Source organism: Tupaia chinensis, unplaced genomic scaffold, assembly GCF_000334495.1.
Source record: "Tupaia chinensis unplaced genomic scaffold, TupChi_1.0 Scaffold000074_1, whole genome shotgun sequence".
Taxonomy (NCBI): Eukaryota; Metazoa; Chordata; class Mammalia; order Scandentia; family Tupaiidae; genus Tupaia; species Tupaia belangeri.
Window position 1 is genome coordinate 2,680,965 of NW_006159534.1, and position 18,786 is coordinate 2,699,750.

Genomic DNA, 18,786 nt, shown 5'->3' on the forward strand with positions numbered 1-18,786 from the left:
AGACCCTACCAGATATATAGTTTGCAAATATTTTCTTTTATTCTGTAGATTGTCTTTTTACTTTCTTGATAATACTCATTGATGTATTGGGTCGTTGGAAAAGTCATGACATATTTTTATGTTTTTTTCTATGCAAAAATATGTCGTTACTTTTCTGACAACCCAATACAAAAGCTTTTCATTTTGATAAGGTACAGTTTATCTTTTTGTCTCTTGATGCATATACCTTTGTTGTCAAACCTAAGATTCTACAGCCAAATTCAAGGTTCTGAATGTTTACCCTTAAGTTTTCTTCTAAAAGTTTCATACTTTCAGTTCATATTTGAGGTCATTAATCCATTTTGAACTAATTTTTGTATACGATGTGAGATAGAGGTCAAACTTTATTCATTTGCATGTACATTTCCAGTTTTCCCGGGACTAGTTGTTGAAAAGAATATTCTTCTTCATTGATTGATCTTGGCTCTCTTGTTGAAAATCATTTGTCTACAAGTGGGTAGGCTTATTTCTGAACTAGATGCTCAGACTTATTCTTTCATCTGTATATGTTTTTATACAAATACTACACTGTTTTTATTACTATAGCTTTGTAGTAAACATTAACACTGTGAAATGTGAGTTCTTTAACTTTGTTCTTTCTCTTTATTGATTTGGCCATTTGGGGCCTCTTGAAATTACGAATGAATATGAGATCAACTTTTCTATTTCTTTAAAGAAAGCAAAGGGCCTACCACTGGCTCCCTGAGTGCAGAGAAGGCACGCTGTCTCTGCCGCTGTGTTGTGTTCATCTCCTACGCCCCTCCATGTGCCCTGGCACTGCTCTTCCGCTTCCTCAGGCTGCTACTTACCTAGGGGTCTATGTTAGTAATGCAAGGACCCCCCCAACCTGGCTCATCAACAGAGCAGAAGAGCAGATTGATGATTAGCTGCAGGAAAATGTAAAAAGGCTATTTCTTGTCACAAAAAGGCTGCAATATACCTTTCCTAAGCCATGAAGCTGGCACTCATTTACCACTGGAATTGCAAAGGGAAAGCCACATGAAACAGTTTCTTTCATCCAAGAGCAGTGGAAAGGGGCGAAGCAAGAGGAGAGGTGGAAAGCCCAGTAGAGTGTGGACCCGGGTGCCGCTGCCCATGTTCAGTCATCTGACAAGCCCCCTGCTGAGGATGCCGAGGGCCAGAGCACCATGATGGCTTAGAAGTACAGCCCTTTCACAGAGAGACACCCACCTGGAGTCCAGGGTGTCTTTGTCATAGACCTTGACACACTATTATTTTTACTTCAAAAGAATGAGCCATCAGAATCATGCACTGGAAGCAAAACTCCAAGAGATAATAAAACAATTATAGAGAAGCAGGGCACCAAAATTGCAAATTTGAAGAGGTATATGGAATTCCTTGTAGCCAAGAATGAACACTAAGGAAAGAAAACAAACAGCTAACGGCTGAAAAGGCCTTACTTCTAAAAGGTCCATTAGGAAAGAGTTGTGGCACTTGTCCCCACACTCAGAAACCACTGTAGCCTCTTCAGCCTGGCAGAAGTTTGCAGGCAGCACTGGGAAAACCAAAGACATTCCAATATCCAATCTTTCCCTCTTGGATTTTCCATCTCCAGAACTTCCCCTCATGGTGCTCTCTGAGGATATTCCTTCCCCTTGGAGAAGTTTTTGCTGTAGCATGCCTACCCTTGCCAGAAAGACAAGAGAGAGACAGAAAGACAGAAAACGAGAAATCACTCCCCAGGGTGGATGGCCATGCCACAATCCCTTCTCCATTCTCCTCTTGGGATCTTTTGGGTACGCACGCACACGCACCCAGCATGAGTTTAAGCCACTGGGTCGGGACTTGAACCACGGTCGACTACATAGGAGTCCAGTGACATAGCCATTATGCTAACAGCTGGCCCCTCTCTGAGGATATTCAGAAAAGATTTAAGAATAATTAAAATGGAAGGCCCTGGGAGATGTGAGATGAGGAAATAATGCAGTAATACAGCTAATCCAGAAAAAAAGGGGGGGAGGGAAGCCACATATAAAGGTAATCCTAGAAATGCTTCATCGTCCACCATAGTACTGGAAAAGAGGCATGGCCAGGACCTAGGAAACACTAAAATGTGTCATGGATTCAAGCTGATGATCACAATTAGGCACATACTAAACTCTCGGAGGCGCATTTTCTCCTGATACAAACCAAATGGCTACCTGGAGTAAATTTTTCAAGCAACAGTTATTTTTCTTATCTTTAGGATTAAAGTGTATAAATATGTATTATGTATAATTAATCTATAATAACATAAATAATAAAGCAAAAGCTAAATAATATGATGGCCCAGTGGGGAAAGTGCCTTTTATTTGAACACACTTTGCACTACTCATAACATGATGAGAATCTGAACACTTTTCTTCCACCTAGAGTCCTAGTCCTCCAGATATTCCTTATATTTAGACGTGCTTTCTGTCATGCATTGACTATGCATCTCATTATGCACATTTTGTTTGTTTCTCTAGATGAAACTATATGTGCCACACTTTGCACTACTCATAACATAATGGTAACCTCAATACTATCAGAAGAAATATTATGAAGAAAGGAACTGGGACCAGTAGTAAGCATAATGGCTACGTCACTGGACTCCCACGTAGTCGACCGCAGTTCGAGTCCCGGACCCGATGGCTTAAACTCACACTGGGCGCATGTGCGTGCATGCCCAAGATCCCGAGAGGAGAATGGAGGAGAAGGGATTGCGGTGTGGCCATCCCCCTGGGGGGTGATTTCTCGCTTTCTATCTCTCTGTCTCTCTCTGTCTGTCTGGCAAGCGCATGTGCCCTATAGCAAAAACCTCTCAAAAAAACCCAAAAAACAACAAAGAAAGGAACCAAATTATTAGTTATACTGTTTTTTTTAAAAGTAACAATTTGCATAATTAATCAGAGTACACGTAAGTTCTAACTTTATTTATTGCAAAATGCATCATTGGGGGAACCAGCAGTTAGCGTAATGGCTATGTCGCTGGACTCCCACGTAGTCGACTGCGGTTCGTGTCCTGGACCCGGTGGCTTAAAACTCACGCCGGGCGCGTGTGCGTGCGTGCCCAAGATCCCGAGAGGAGAATGGAGGAGAAGGGATTGTGGCGTGAACATCCCCCCTGGGGGGTGATTTCTCACTTTCTGTCTCTATGTCTCTCTCTGTCTGTCTGGCGAGCACACGCGCCCTACAGTGAAAATCTCTCCAAAAAAAAAAAAATGCATCATTGTAAAATGCCAAGGAAACATCCTTGTTTTTAATGATGCATGAGTGGAAGTAATGCTAGTTGGCATTATTTGATTGTAAGAAATCAATAAAGTAATTGTGTTTAAAACAAAATAGGCTATTGAAATTTTCATAGGGATTGCATTAAGTCTGTAGATTGCTTTGGGTGGTATTGTTATCTTAATAGCAAATCTTCCAATCCATGGACATGAAATTTCTTTTCATACACTTTAGTCTACTTAATTTTTAGTTATGTTTTATAGTTTTCAGTATGGAAGTCTTTTTATTCTTTGGTTAAATTTATTATCAAAGAGCCAGCAGGTAGTATAATGATTATGTTAGTGGACTCACACAGTCAACCACCGTTCAAGTCTTGGAACCACAACTTAAAATTCATGCTGGACCCATGTGCATGTGTGCCCAAGAGCCTGAGAGGAGAATGGAGGAGAAGGGATTGTGGCATGGCCATCCACCCTGGGGGGTGATTTCTTGCCTTCTATTTGTCTATGTCTTTCTATCTCTCTGGCGAGCACACACACCCTATAGCAAAAAACAAACAAACAAACACTGTAAAAAATAATAAAAATATAAAATGCAATAAAATAAATTTATTATCAGATGTTTTATTCTTTGGGATGCTATTGCAATGTGAATTGTTTTGTTTTTGTTTTTTTTTGTTTTTGGAGAAGTTTTTGCTATAGGGCACATGCACTTCCCAGAAAGACACAGAGAGACAGAGAGACAGAAAGTAAGAAATCATCCCCCAGGTGGAAGGGCCATGCCGCAATCTTTTCTCCTCTATTCTCCTCTCAGGATTTTGGGCACACACACACACGCCTGGCATGTTTAAGCCACCGGGTCCGGGACTCCAACCGCGGTTGATTACATGGGAGCTCAGCGACATAGCCATTACACTAACTGCTGGTCCCTGAACTTAATTTCATGTGTTGATTTTGTACTCTGTAATTTTGCTAAATTTACTAATTATTGTAGTTTTATTGTGGATATCTTGGGATTTATACTTCAGTATTTTTTCATTACCTGGCTGTTCTATTGTGTCTCTGGTCTTTGCTTAGGATCCGGATGTAAAATTAGTTTTTTTTTTTTTTTTTTTTTTTTTTTTTAATTAACAACCTTCTAACTTTAACTTCCATATCAGGATACTTTTTAAAAATCCATGGAAAATGCAATTAAAGTACTATTTTATTTCAGTGCAATAAAAGTTTAGAATCCATCCATAAGATTTATCATAATACAAATTTCCTGTGAACTTTTTGAAAATTGGCCGCCCATGCTTGTTCCATTGCTATTTATTTTTCACATAACAGCTAGCATTGCTCTTTAAAATTATTAGTCAGGTCAGGACCAGCAGTTGGCATGATGGCTTTGTCACCGGACTCTCATATAATTGAACGTGGTTCAAGTCCTGAACCCAGTGGCTTAAACTCACACTGGACGCGTGTATGTGCATGCCCAAAATCCTGAGAGGAAATGGAGCAGAAGGGGTTGTGGCATGGCCATTCCTCCTGGGGGTGATTTTTCGCTTTCTGTCTCTCTGTCTCTCTCTGTTTTTCTGGCGAGTACACATGCCCTATAGCAAAAACCTCTCAAAAAAAATAAAAAAGAAAGAAAAAAATTATTATTCAGGTCATGTCACTTATGTGCCAAAATCTTCCAGTAGCTTATGCATCTGATTAAAAACTTATGTCAGTGAAAATCTCTCCAAAAAAAAAAAAATGCATCATTGGAAAATGCCAAGGAAACATCCTTGTTTTTAATGATGCATGAGTGGAAGTAATGCTAGTTGGCATTATTTGATTGTAAGAAATCAATAAAGTAATTGTGTTTAAAACAAAATAGGCTATTGAAATTTTCATAGGGATTGCATTAAGTCTGTAGATTGCTTTGGGTGGTATTGTTATCTTAATAGCAAATCTTCCAATCCATGGACATGAAATTTCTTTTCATACACTTTAGTCTACTTAATTTTTAGTTATGTTTTATAGTTTTCAGTATGGAAGTCTTTTATTTCTTTGGTTAAATTTATTATCAAAGAGCCAGCAGGTAGTATAATGATTATGTTAGTGGACTCACACAGTCAACCACCGTTCAAGTCTTGGAACCACAACTTAAAATTCATGCTGGACCCATGTGCATGTGTGCCCAAGAGCCTGAGAGGAGAATGGAGGAGAAGGGATTGTGGCATGGCCATCCACCCTGGGGGGTGATTTCTTGCCTTCTATTTGTCTATGTCTTTCTATCTCTCTGGCGAGCACACACACCCTATAGCAAAAAACAAACAAACAAACACTGTAAAAAATAATAAAAATATAAAATGCAATAAAATAAATTTATTATCAGATGTTTTATTCTTTGGGATGCTATTGCAATGTGAATTGTTTTGTTTTTGTTTTTTTTTGTTTTTGGAGAAGTTTTTGCTATAGGGCACATGCACTTGCCAGAAAGACACAGAGAGACAGAGAGACAGAAAGTAAGAAATCATCCCCCAGGTGGAAGGGCCATGCCGCAATCTCTTCTCCTCTATTCTCCTCTCAGGATTTTGGGCACACACACACACGCCTGGCATGTTTAAGCCACCGGGTCCGGGACTCCAACCGCGGTTGATTACATGGGAGCTCAGCGACATAGCCATTACACTAACTGCTGGTCCCTGAACTTAATTTCATGTGTTGATTTTGTACTCTGTAATTTTGCTAAATTTACTAATTTGGTCTGCAAGGTTTCTGCTAAGAAGTCCACTGCCAAATATACTGGGCAATATTAGTAAGTTATTTGTTTCTGTTCACTTCTTTTTTTTTTTTTTTTTTTTTTTAATTAACAACCTTCTAACTTTAACTTCCATATCAGGATACTTTTTAAAAATCCATGGAAAATGCAATTAAAGTACTATTTTATTTCAGTGCAATAAAAGTTTAGAATCCATCCATAAGATTTATCATAATACAAATTTCCTGTGAACTTTTTGAAAATTGGCCGCCCATGCTTGTTCCATTGCTATTTATTTTTCACATAACAGCTAGCATTGCTCTTTAAAATTATTAGTCAGGTCAGGACCAGCAGTTGGCATGATGGCTTTGTCACCGGACTCTCATATAATTGAACGTGGTTCAAGTCCTGAACCCAGTGGCTTAAACTCACACTGGACGCGTGTATGTGCATGCCCAAAATCCTGAGAGGAAATGGAGCAGAAGGGGTTGTGGCATGGCCATTCCTCCTGGGGGTGATTTTTCGCTTTCTGTCTCTCTGTCTCTCTCTGTTTTTCTGGCGAGTACACATGCCCTATAGCAAAAACCTCTCAAAAAAAATAAAAAAGAAAGAAAAAAATTATTAGTCAGGTCATGTCACTTATGTGCCAAAATCTTCCAGTAGCTTATGCATCTGATTAAAAACTTATGTCTTGGCAATGTACAGTAAAACTCTATCTGACCTGCCACTGATCATCTCTTTACTCCTTTACCTTTTGTTCATTCCTACGATAGTGACCTTGTTTTTTTTCCTAATTTTGGAGCAATTTATCTTAGGACCCTTTGTATTTTCCTTCTACCTAGAGCCCTAGTCCTCCAGATATTCTGGTGATTCATTCTTCTGTTAAGGTCTCTGCAAATGTCATCTCCCAAAATTCTTCCCTGATCACCCTACCTAAACTAGCACCTATCATCATTCTTTATCTTCTTACTCTACTTTTATTTTTTTAAACCCCTTGTCACTAGCTGAGATTATACAGAAAGAAGTTTCCTGAAGAAAGATGTTGTGTCTTTTGTTCACTACTAAATCCTCTGCTCTTAGAATGGTATCAAAGTGTAATAGGTTCCTAATGAATATTTATTGAATGAATTAATTAATTAAATTTATTCAAGTAAAAGAGATACTAATTTATATCCTAAATACTCATAATGAGCCAAATATTGTTGCAGGCATTTGATATATGTTGTTCACATTTAGTTGTTTTTTTTGTTTTGTTTTGTTTTTTTCCCTTAGAGATAGATTTTTACTTTAGGACTCATGCACCAGAGAGACACAAAGAGACAGACAGAAATCAAGAAATCACCCCCCCCCCGGGGGAGAGGGGAAGATGGCCATACCACAATCCCTTCTCCTCCATTCTCCTCTCAGGACTTTGGGCGTGTACGCACATGCGCCCAGCATGATTTTTAAGGCGCTGGGTCTAGGACTCAAACTGCAATCAACTATGTGAGAATCCAGCAACATAACCATTATACCATCTGCTGGTCCCACACATTTAATACTCTTAACAAATATATGAAAATAGGTACTATGCCCCTTAACCAACAAGGAAACTGAGACTTAGAAAAATTAACTAATTTGTAGGGCTTAAAATCTGGTCTATAGTACTTGATTCCAAAGCAAAGGCTTTCTCTCTCTCATTATTTTTAAATTATTTAATGTCTGGACCAGCAAGTAGTATGATGATTGAGGTGCTGGACTCCCACATAGCCAACTAGGATTTGAGTTCCAGACTTGGTGCCTTGATTTCTCACTTTCTCTCTTTCTCTGGTAAAATTAATAATAATAATAATAACTAATAAAATAAAATAAATAACTTTTAAAAAATGGAATGTTTTGTATCCTAAAGAGAATACAAAATAAATAATAAATAGTTACTTAAATAAGTCTATAAGTTAGTACATTAAATTTGAAATGAGTGGTACTAGCAATTTTATAGTTATTTGGAAAATCATTAGGACAAATTGAAATGTTTGGCATACGTTAGACCCAAATCAAACATGTTAATTCAGTAAATTTATGCACAGGTTAAGGATCTGGTATTAAATAATAGAATTTGAATTGGTGGAGAGAAAGCAAAGCTGTTTCATCTACAGGGAGCAACATAAACAAATGTGAAAATCAAACTTGTTAAAGGATAATAAAAATCATTAGGAGACAAGAATGATTGTGTAGGATTTGGTGTTAGGTAAGTTTTGGAAAGACGAGTTGGGTATTCGATTGTAATGAGCTTGAATTGTGAAGCTAAGATGTTTGAATGTTATAATTATTAGAAAATAGTAGAATAAGGTGATCCTGAACATGTGTATGGACATACTGGTAATAGAATGTAGTATTTAAGGGTGTGAGCCTTGTACCAAATTGTCTTGAGTTTAAATTGTGGCTCTGCTCTATACTAGCTCAGTAACCCAGAGCAAATTACTCGCTATGTTCTAGCTTTCTGATCAACCAAACAGAGATGATAGTTTTTAATTCATGAGCCATTATATTAAACATATTATTATTATATGTAAATAATAACTATACACATAGTAGACATTCTATAAATATTAACTATTAAAATTTATATAACATTTAAATTTTAATATTGCTTTTATGTGTACTATTTCTTTTAATTTTCACAACTCTGTGAGGTAGTATTACTATATATCCAGTTTAATGATGGAGAAAGCAAAGCCAAAGAGATGATGTCCTGCCAAAAAAGAACTAAGATTCTCAGATACTGCATGAGAACTCTATAATGTAAGAAACTAATGGGACAGTAGAATAACATAATGCAAGTCAGATTGTTCATGTTTTAACATCTATCTGTTGATCGGTCGATTTGTTTGTGGTGATTTTCAAGTCACCGGACCCAAGACTCAAACCTCACGTGGGAATCCAGCGCCCTAATCACCATGCCACTTGCTGGCTTCTGCAAGTCAGATTTTAAGAAAATGTTTCTAGTGGCATTCTGCAGAGTAAAGTGAAGAAGGGGAAAAATCTGGAGGCAAATTTATCAGACTCTGCAAATGATCTGGGTTTAGATTTTATTTATGAAAAATTTGTATGCCAAGGCTGTAATGTGAGAATGAAGAGAGAAGATAATTAAAGGAGACATTATAGCTTTATAACTAACCATTACATTAATATTCTTTCAGCTATATTTAAACTTGAAACAGATAGAAGTATATGGCCCTTGATACGAATCTATCGGGGTGGCTTTCTTCTGATCGAATTCCTTTTTCTACTGGGCATCAACACGTATGGTTGGAGACAGGCTGGAGTAAATCATGTACTCATCTTTGAACTCAATCCAAGAAGCAATTTGTCACATCAACATCTCTTTGAGGTAAACAAAGCAAGGGATAAAGTCCTACAAATATAGCTCGCATTAGCTGTATAGCTAATATAGTGGGTGCTGAAATCCGTCTTCTACTTGAGGAGGGCTATTAGCTTAATAACTAATCATTTTTCCTACCTTTCTTTTATTAAAAATAGTTTTGAGTAATGGTAAAAATAAAATAACAAAAAATAACAGTTTTCATTTTTTATCTTTCCCATCTTTTACCAGATTGCTGGATTCCTCGGGATATTGTGGTGCCTGAGCCTTCTGGCATGCTTCTTTGCTCCAATTAGTATCATCCCCACATACGTGTATCCACTTGCCCTTTATGGATTTATGGTTTTCTTTCTTATCAACCCCACCAAAACTTTTTATTATAAATCCCGGTTTTGGCTGCTTAAACTGCTGGTAAGTCCAGAAACTCGTGTACCATTTTTCGAGTGGTATGTTGGTCATTGGCCTCCTCTAACATAAAGCCAAGGTGTCTGGGTTGCACAGCTCTGAAGGCACTGCTCACATTGTGAATGGAGCCCTACACCCAGGACAAAGGATAAAATGTGGCTCACACCTCTGGAGTTGTGTACCGTGGTGGCCTGAAAAGCACTCATGCATTTTTTTTCCCTCCTAAAATGGCATGTGAAGTGACTAGATATTGAAATGATTTATGGAGATTATAATCATTAGATTATCAAATATTTTATTTCAGAAAGATTGATTCTCTAAAAGTGGTAGCAATCTCTTGCCAGATTACCAAATTTAATTTGAGAAACATACTTTGATACTTATGTATAATAAATTCCATTTCTTCTTTCACATTTGCCTATTTTTAATTATGTCAAAATCATTCAGTCTCAACAGGAACATAAAAAATATTTTCTGAAAAAAATGACAAGTTTTATCCTGTAAAGGTAGCTCTGGAAGGGAACTTGTGCTTACTCCTAAATTAAACTAGCTCTACTTTGAAAATTAATTGAGAATGCTTTCATATCATCATTTCTTAGATAATGAATTACAACTAACAGTGAGTAAAGATTAGTAGTTAAGTTGGCCATGCTCTGTACAGGTTGAGTATCCCTTATTTGAAGTGCTTGGGACCAGAAGTATTTTAGATTTTGGAATATTTGTGCATGCATAATGAGCTATCACATGGCTCTGATATTGTGCAGTGACACTCTATTGCTTGCATCACTGTGGGTTGTCCAGGGTTGTTTGTTTTTGAAAACCAAAGAAATAGTTAAAACTTGAGATTTGAAAAACTTGAAATAATTTTTCTCTTGAGATTTATACTATAAAATATATCATTATCAGTTAGTACAGCAATGTTAGATTACAGTTGAGATTATAATTTCAATACTAGAATTTCCTCTCCCTCCCCCCTTATTGTTTTGCTTTTTAAGATAGGTCTTACCATGCCATAATCTTCCTGCCTCGGCTTCCTAACTAGGACTACAGACATTCATTACTATGCCCAGCTGCCTTTTCAGACAGGGTCTTGCTGTGCTGTCTAGGCCATCCTCAAACTCATGCTCCTCCTGCTTCAGCTTCCTGAGCCACTGGGATTACAGGCACATCCCACTGCACCTGGCCTTTAAGTTGGACTGGGAACTGAACCCAGCTGGGCTTTCGATATAGTCCCAGCCTATAGAGCAACAGCATCTTAGCAGTGTCTGATACTGCAACAGGGCCTCTGTTGTTTTTTTTGTTTTTTTGTTTTCTTAAGATTATTTATTTCTTTGAAGAGAGAAAGAAAGAAGAGAGACATATAGGTGTCTGCGACAGAATACCTTGTCTTGCCACAACCCATGCTACCCTGCCTTCCTGTCTCCCAGCTTTCCAACCAGACAAGCATTCTAAGGTTGATCTGGGATTTGAACTCCTGGTCTTCCATATGGCTTCCAGCATTGCAGAGTAGAGCTTTACCATCTATGCCACTGCCACTGGGCCTCTAAAGTTATTTTCAAATGAGATTGTGGAAGAGTCAAAAAACTCCGGTATTACTGTGATTGCATCATTGCAGTAACAGGATAGTATTGTAGTCTACATTACTAAGTGAGAATTTTCCCAGTGCATGCTTTGTTTTATAGCAAGCTATGATTCACTCATGACCATTACTCTTATTAACAGAATGAGTCCCCATTGGGCAGACATTTACATCTGCAGCCACTGTGTGTGCTATTACATGAGGACTTGTTGATGGAGTAGGTTTGCAATGATGGTATAATAAGCAGGAATAATAGAGTGCACTCTCAGAAACAGTGAAATACAGAAAGAGGCATTCAGGTTTGTTATTTTTGCAGCAATAGTCATAAACAGGAAGAATGTTACCATTTATAGATTATCTTAGTATTATTTGACCTGTTGATTTATTTTAGTTCAAATCTCTCTGAGAAAAATTTTCCTTAGTTTTATTTCTAGTAAATTAGCAAGAATAGTACCACTCTGGTTTTATTTTTCTGACCATTTTTTAAAACCCTCATCCTAAAGTAAAACTACATTTCCTTCCTTCCTTTTTCTTCTTTAATTTTTAGTGGGAAAAGCATGTATGTCACTTGGCCATAATGATAATCACCGGATACCATTTATAGCCATCCACATTTGTATCAAAATCTGTAGAATTGGGACCAGCAGTTAGTATAATGGCTATGTCGCTAAACTCCCATGTAGTTGACTGAGGTTTGAGTCCTGGATCCGGTGACTTAAACTCACTCTGAGTGCATGTGCGTACGTGCCCAAGATCCCAAGAGGAGAAGGGATTGCAGCGTGGCCATCCCCTGGGGAGGTGATTTCTCACTTTCTGTCTCTCTGTCTCTGTCTTTCTGGCGAGCGCACGCGCCCTATAGCAAAAAACTCTCAAAAAAAAAAATCTGTAGAATTGATACATACCCTCCTCCAGAAGCTAACAGAATTTAATAAGAAACCAATTTATATTGATATGAATATTATATGTCTTATTAGTTCAGGTCATTTATATCCATTAGGTCATACATCTCTCACCAAATGTATTTGCCCCATCAGAAATTAAATTAGGAAGTCTAAACAGTGACTCAGATTTTCTAAACAGAAAATCAACTTATTTTTTAATTAAAGTTTTTAAACTAGAGTCCTTTGTTATGTACTTTAGAAGTCGGTTTTTACCAATATTTTTTGTAGTTGCATAGTAAAATGTTTGCACGTGTTTCTGTTATATGGCTAGAGAGGTGTTGTCATTTAATAATGCATTTTATATATTCATTCATTTAATCTTTTAATAACCCATGACGTTAAAGCTACTATCCATACCCATTTTATAAATGAGGAATTCTCTATTCAGAGAAATTCAATAACTTCCCAAAGGTCACACAGCTACTAAGTAACAGAGATGGGATGTGAACTCTGGCAGTCTGACTTCATATCTGTGCTTTCAAACACTAGTATTCTGTTATACTTGTTGGTACTTAATCTATGATGTTTAACTGTGATCTTATGGATCAAGCTAGTAGAATATAAAAATCAAGTTTGAAAAGGGAGCATTTATTTACAAGCCTTAACATAGTGGAAATTAAAACTTCATTTTAGCTATTCATTTGTATTAATTTAGAAGAAAATGGTAAAGTATTTTTTATAATAACTTAATAGTGCTTTTTTTAATACATGTGGTAAAAACACCAGATACCCAGATATCATATGTAGCTTTCATAAAACCATTATTACTCTAGGAATTGTTAACATTTTTATCAAAATCACAAGGTAGAAGTAGAGAAGTTGAAAGACCCTAGCCAAAATAAGAAAAGGGTAGTAGGGGGGTGAGTTATAGAATTCTTACCCAAATAAATCTTAAATAAATAATAGAATGTACTCTCAGAGAATTAAATGAATTTGACTGTAAGTCAGGGATTTAAAGACAGTCTGTTTTTTATCTACTTCATACCCTACCTCTGACAGAGGTAATTGTTCCCTTCTCTGAATTTCCAAGGTATTTTGTATCTATCTATAATAACACTTAGCATATAATACCATGATTATATCTTTAGATGTTTATTTGCCCAACTAAAATCTTTGAGTATAGAGACTGTGTATTTTCAATTTGCCAGAGTGCACATGCGCTCTCCAGAGAAAGAGAGAGAGAGAAGGTACCTCCCAATTGGGGGTGGTCATGTCACAACTCTTCTCCATTTCTCCATCTTTTTGGGATTTTGGATTAAGTTTTTGGTTTTGTTTTAATTTGTTATAGTGTGTGTGTGTGCTTGCCAGAGAGAGACAGAAAGAGGAAGAAAGGAGAAAGTAAAAATCACCCTCCTCCCCAGGGATAGGTGTCTACACCACAGTTCCTTCTTTGTTCTCTTAGGTTTGGGACACACATGCACATGCATCCAGCATGTTTTTCAAGCTGCTTGGTGCTGGACTCAAACTGCACAGTTAGCCATGTGGGATCCACCTACCTTAGCCACCATGCCACCAGCTGGCCCCCTTTCGGGATTTGGGGCATGTACATGTGCCTGATGAGTTTTTCAAGCCATTGAGGTTAGGATTTGAACCACAGTCTGTCATGTGGAATCTGTTTCCCCTAACCATCAGGCCACGTGTCTGATTTATCTCTACCTCCTCAGTGCCTGACGTAGAGTTAACATTTAATACACCTTTTTGAAATGCATGAATGACTGGGGTCAGCAGATGGCATAATGGTTACATAGCTGGACTGCCACATTATCAACCACAGTTTGAGTCCTAGACCCAGTGGCTTAAAACTCATGCCAGCTCTGTGTGCGTGTGTGCCCAAGATTCTGGGAGGAGAATGGAGGAGAAGGAATTACAGCATAGCCATCACCCTGGGGGGGGGGGGCGGTGATTTCTCACTTGCTCTCTCTCTGGTGATCGCACACACCCTACAGCAAAAATCTCTTAAAAAAAAAAAAAAAAGCCTGAGTGACTATATTTGTTCTCTCATTAGTTGTATCATACCAGTATTTATTACCCCTTCTTTTTGTTGTACTTTGTGGTAAGTTTTTTTCTCCTCTCAGTTCCTTTTTATTTTTATGCCACTCCTATCCTTTTTTTTAGTCCTATTTCTTTATCCCTTTGTTTCTTCTTTAATGAATTATCATCTTTTGTTCTAATGGAGCGTTTCTGTATTAGCCATGTTTAGAGGATGGGATTGGCAGATCGTGAGAGTAATGATAATCTACCTGTATCTGTTAGAAAGAAGAAATTTGCTCTAGGCTACCAATTTCACAGAAGTCTGTTACTAGAGATTGAGTTAGACTTCATGATCTTTGGTATTATATCCTAAATGATCCTCTTATTTCTATTTGAATCCTTTAAGTCCATTCTGCAACCTAGAGTTTCTTTATATACTAGGTTGTTGGAAGAGTCACGTTGTATTTTTTCCTATGCAAAAATGCATCATGATTCTTCCAACAACCTAGTGTTACAGAAACTAGTGCCAGAAACTATGTGCATAGATGAGTAACATCCCACCCCACACTCAGCCTCCAAATAAAGTTTGCTGTATCCAGAGCTCTGGGTCGCACAGAGTATGTAGCTTGTCTCTGTGTCTTATTGGACTCACTGAAAGGATAAAGAAGTAAGCAGGAGACTGAGCCATGGAACCAGAACATTACCAGCTCCAGGAAATCATTTCTCAAAGCTTACACGGGGTACTTCAGTTCCAAAACTCTAAAACAGTATCTGTCCTTGACACCCAGGATTGATTCATAGTATAGCCATTTAGTTCTCTGAAATATGAGGAGAAAGAATAGAAAGAACCGGTCGTGTCTGAGAGGAAGAAGCCACAGGCTACCAGGTTGAATGTGTCTGCTAAATGAATATAGCTAGATGGCCCAGGAGCTAGAAACTAAGGCTCATTTTTCTCGAACTTACTGCTTAGTCAGAATTCCTTATTTTCGGAGTCTACTTTCTCCTGTACAAGGAGTCGTTCAAAAAAAGTTCATGGAAGATCCATATTATGAGAAAACTACACGTGGATTTCAAGATTTTTTTGGCACCAAAATAAGCTCATACGTTAATTCTATTTTTCCACAAGCTTTTAAAAGCCCCTATGTTGAAGCAAACATAAGCACTGAAGAGAATATATTTGCATGGGTTAGTGCTTGATAAATTTAACCTTATCCCAGTTACCATCGGTTTTAGAACATTGGGAATAGGACTGATTTTTGTGGTGTCATTTCAAGATAAACACAGTCACCACCATGACGTTACTGAAAGGAAAGCAACCTTGGTTAGAGAATAAGGAGTGCCTCGTATGGTGTACCATCCTTCCCTACCTGTCTTTGTAGGCAAAGAAGAGCTTTGTATTCAGTTTGTTAAGATGGGAGAACATTCAGAAATGATCATAGTACTTGCCTCTCCAGCAAAATTTACTTTAGAGCCTAACTTTAGACTACTTCTCAGTGCATCTACCTTCTGCCACCCTCTCCACTTTTGGCTTTAGCTCCTCCCAGCTCTTTGCTTTCTTTTTTCTTACTATACCTGTTCATGCCTCTCTCCCACCCTTTATTTCCTTCCTTAGTTTTCTATTCACTAAATCCCAACCTTGGGATTGCTGGTTGGGTTATTGTTGCTAGGCTACTGTGTTGTTTAATATTGATTCATTGGTTTCCATTTTATCAGCTGAACAGTCATGCTGGGTGGTTAGATGTGAGAGAGAAATTGAACTTGACTTTTCTTGTTTCTGCATTTTATGATTTTTTTTTTCTTTCTCTCAGTTTCGAGTATTTACAGCCCCCTTCCATAAGGTAGGCTTTGCTGATTTCTGGCTGGCCGATCAGCTGAACAGCCTGTCAGTGATACTGATGGACCTGGAATATATGATCTGCTTCTACAGCTTGGAGCTCCAGTGGAATGAAAGTAGGGGCCTGTTGCCAAATGAATCAGAAGGTAGGGTACGAATTTGCATCCACACTATGAAATTGCCAGTGTAAACCAAGAAATATTGGGAATGATAACGGAAAAAGTTAAGGTCATGGTGAAAACTCATCCAATAATATTATAAACTTAATTAAATGTACTTGGCACTCAGCTCACAATTTCTTTATCTGATACAATTTGGCTTTTAAATTGTGTTATGATTTTAGCCATCCATTTGCCAAGAGATTTACAGCTTACACTCAAAGAATTTTAAAACTTATTTTTTTTAAAGTTCCAGCACATTGGTAATTATATAGAAAATGCTTTGATGCCAACAATTTGTCATCACAATATTGCTCTATGATGTGATATAGATACCAGTGATCAGAATTCAGATTAAGTAGAATTAAATCAAGTGCTTTGAGAATATCGTTATAGATTTTTTTGGGGGGAAGGGGGGGGAGTGGTTTTTGCTACAGGGCGGTGTGCTCACCAGAAAGACAGAGAGAGACAGAGATAGAAAGTGAGAAATCCCCCCCGGGGGGGATGGCCATGCCGCAATCCTCCTCCATTCTCCTCTCAGGATCCTGGGCATGCATGCATACATGCCCAGCATGAATTTAAGCCACCAGGTCTGGGATTCGAACTGTGGTCGACTACATGGGAGTCCATCAACATAGCCATTACACCAACTGCTGTTCCCAATAGATTACTTTTTAATTCTTATTTGTGATCTTGTTTTTCTTCTGGCTCTTTTTCCCATTCTTAGTTTATGCCAGGAGTTCAAGTTATTAGGAATTCTTAATCTTTATGGAAAAAAAATCTCATTTAGATAGCTTATGTAATAACTGAATAACAAGAGTTAATGATGAAGCTAGTGCTGACACATTTTCAGTGATGGGCACTGAACCACAACTATAATATTTAACCAGAATTAAAAATTGATTTAGAGAACTACAGGTGACCGGAGCCATAATGTCAGTAACTCGTTCATCTGTCCATGCCAAGTGGATCGTGGGGCTGGTGATTTGGACAGCAGTGCGAAAAACTGCTAAAGTGAGAGTGACCAGGCTTGTTCTGAATACCTGTTTATTGAAGTATTTAATAAGAGGAAAACCTACGTTGCCCACAATGCCCTTCAGCAGTACACAGTCAGGGATATTGTGCCCCTCAAAGCTTTACTTCCTGCCCGGTCTGCCCTCGCACAGAGCCCTGTTCTCTGGGAATTCACCTCCCTGCACTCAGGGAGGCCCTGTTAGGGCCACTGCTGGCCCTAGTCTCAGACCTTCCCAGGGGACATAGGATGGAGTGACGTGATGAACTCAGCTCATAGCCCCACCAATTTAAGATGTAAACCTTTTATAAGTCTAATAAAAATATATATAAATATATATATATAATTTTTTTAATAAAAAGCTTTACCTTTTATATGAATGAAGCATGTAAAACGTGAACTGGCTGAGATCGTTTTCAAAGTTGGAAAAGTCAGATCCAGTGACAGGAAAACCCTGTGGGGGAACTGCCTACCTGGAGAGTTCAGACAGTTTGGAAACCACCCACCTAACCAAAACTCTAGAACTCAGTGTCTCTTCAACACATGAAAGAGGATTGGAAGGAACCAAAGGGAAGGATTGACATGTTCACTTTATGGGAAAAGAAAATGTTCTCAGTTTTATCATAAACTACCCAGTCACTCTTGTGGTATATTATTAAATAACTAAAATTAAATGAAGAGCCTATTTTAAATTTTCGTAGAGAAACAAATTGATTTATCAACACTATTCTTATTTAAAAACACAGTCTGTTCTTTGTTTTTTTGTTTTTGTTTTTGTTTTTGTTTTTGGAGAGATTTTCACTGTAGGGCGCGTGTGCTCGCCAGACAGACAGAGAGAGACATAGAGACAGAAAGCGAGAAATCACCCCCCGGGGGGGTGGTCACGCCGCAATCCCTTCTCCTCCATTCTCCTCTCGGGATCTTGGGCACGCGCGCACACGCGCCCGGCGTGAGTTTTAAGCCACCGGGTCCGGGACGTGAACCGCGGTCCACTATGTGGGAGTCCAGCGACATAGCCATTACGCTAACTGCTGGTTCCCTGTTTTTGTTTTTTTAAGGAGCACAAGAACATGTATTCTTGGATGTCTTATAGTGGTTTGGAGCTCTTAAAATTGCTTATAGAGTCACCTGTGATTTTTGAATATTTGGCTTCCCAAATATTTCAGATTACAGAGCCAACCAATTTTCCCTCTTTGATTAGTATACACAACATCTGTATTTCTAATTGCCTCTGCACGCATGTACTTGCTAGAGAGCGAGAGTAGGGTGTGAACAGGCCACAGCCTTTTTTCCTCTATTTTTCGTCCCAGCAGAATTTGGGGCACACACATGTGTGCCTGATGTATATTTCAAACTTCTGGGCTGGTATTCAAATCATGTTTGGCTCCATGGAATCCAGCTCCCTTAACTACTGTGCTATGGGGCCAACCTTAGTATAGTAATCTTCTAATGTTCTTATACTTTTATCACACCCCAAAGAAAATTATTCTAAGAGAGATATCCAGAAATCTGAGATAGCAGATTTTCCCACTGATCTCTCCTACATATT

The 18,786-nt window shown here is 38.1% G+C and overlaps 1 protein-coding gene and 2 pseudogenes across 1 annotated transcript in view; all 3 read left to right on the forward strand.

The window, feature by feature from the left end:
- Positions 1–18,786, forward strand: part of XPR1 (xenotropic and polytropic retrovirus receptor 1) — a gene marked incomplete in the record, with an annotated part of 233,170 nt that overhangs the window by 171,422 nt on the left and 42,962 nt on the right. Inside the window, 3 exon segments of the mRNA XM_014583954.2 lie at positions 9,156–9,346; positions 9,569–9,748; positions 16,042–16,213. Coding sequence (XP_014439440.1) covers positions 9,156–9,346; positions 9,569–9,748; positions 16,042–16,213 — 543 coding nt within the window.
- Positions 804–2,584, forward strand: LOC114005839 (nuclear receptor-binding factor 2 pseudogene; annotated as a pseudogene).
- LOC106733738 (28S ribosomal protein S17, mitochondrial pseudogene) lies at positions 17,159–17,818 on the forward strand (annotated as a pseudogene).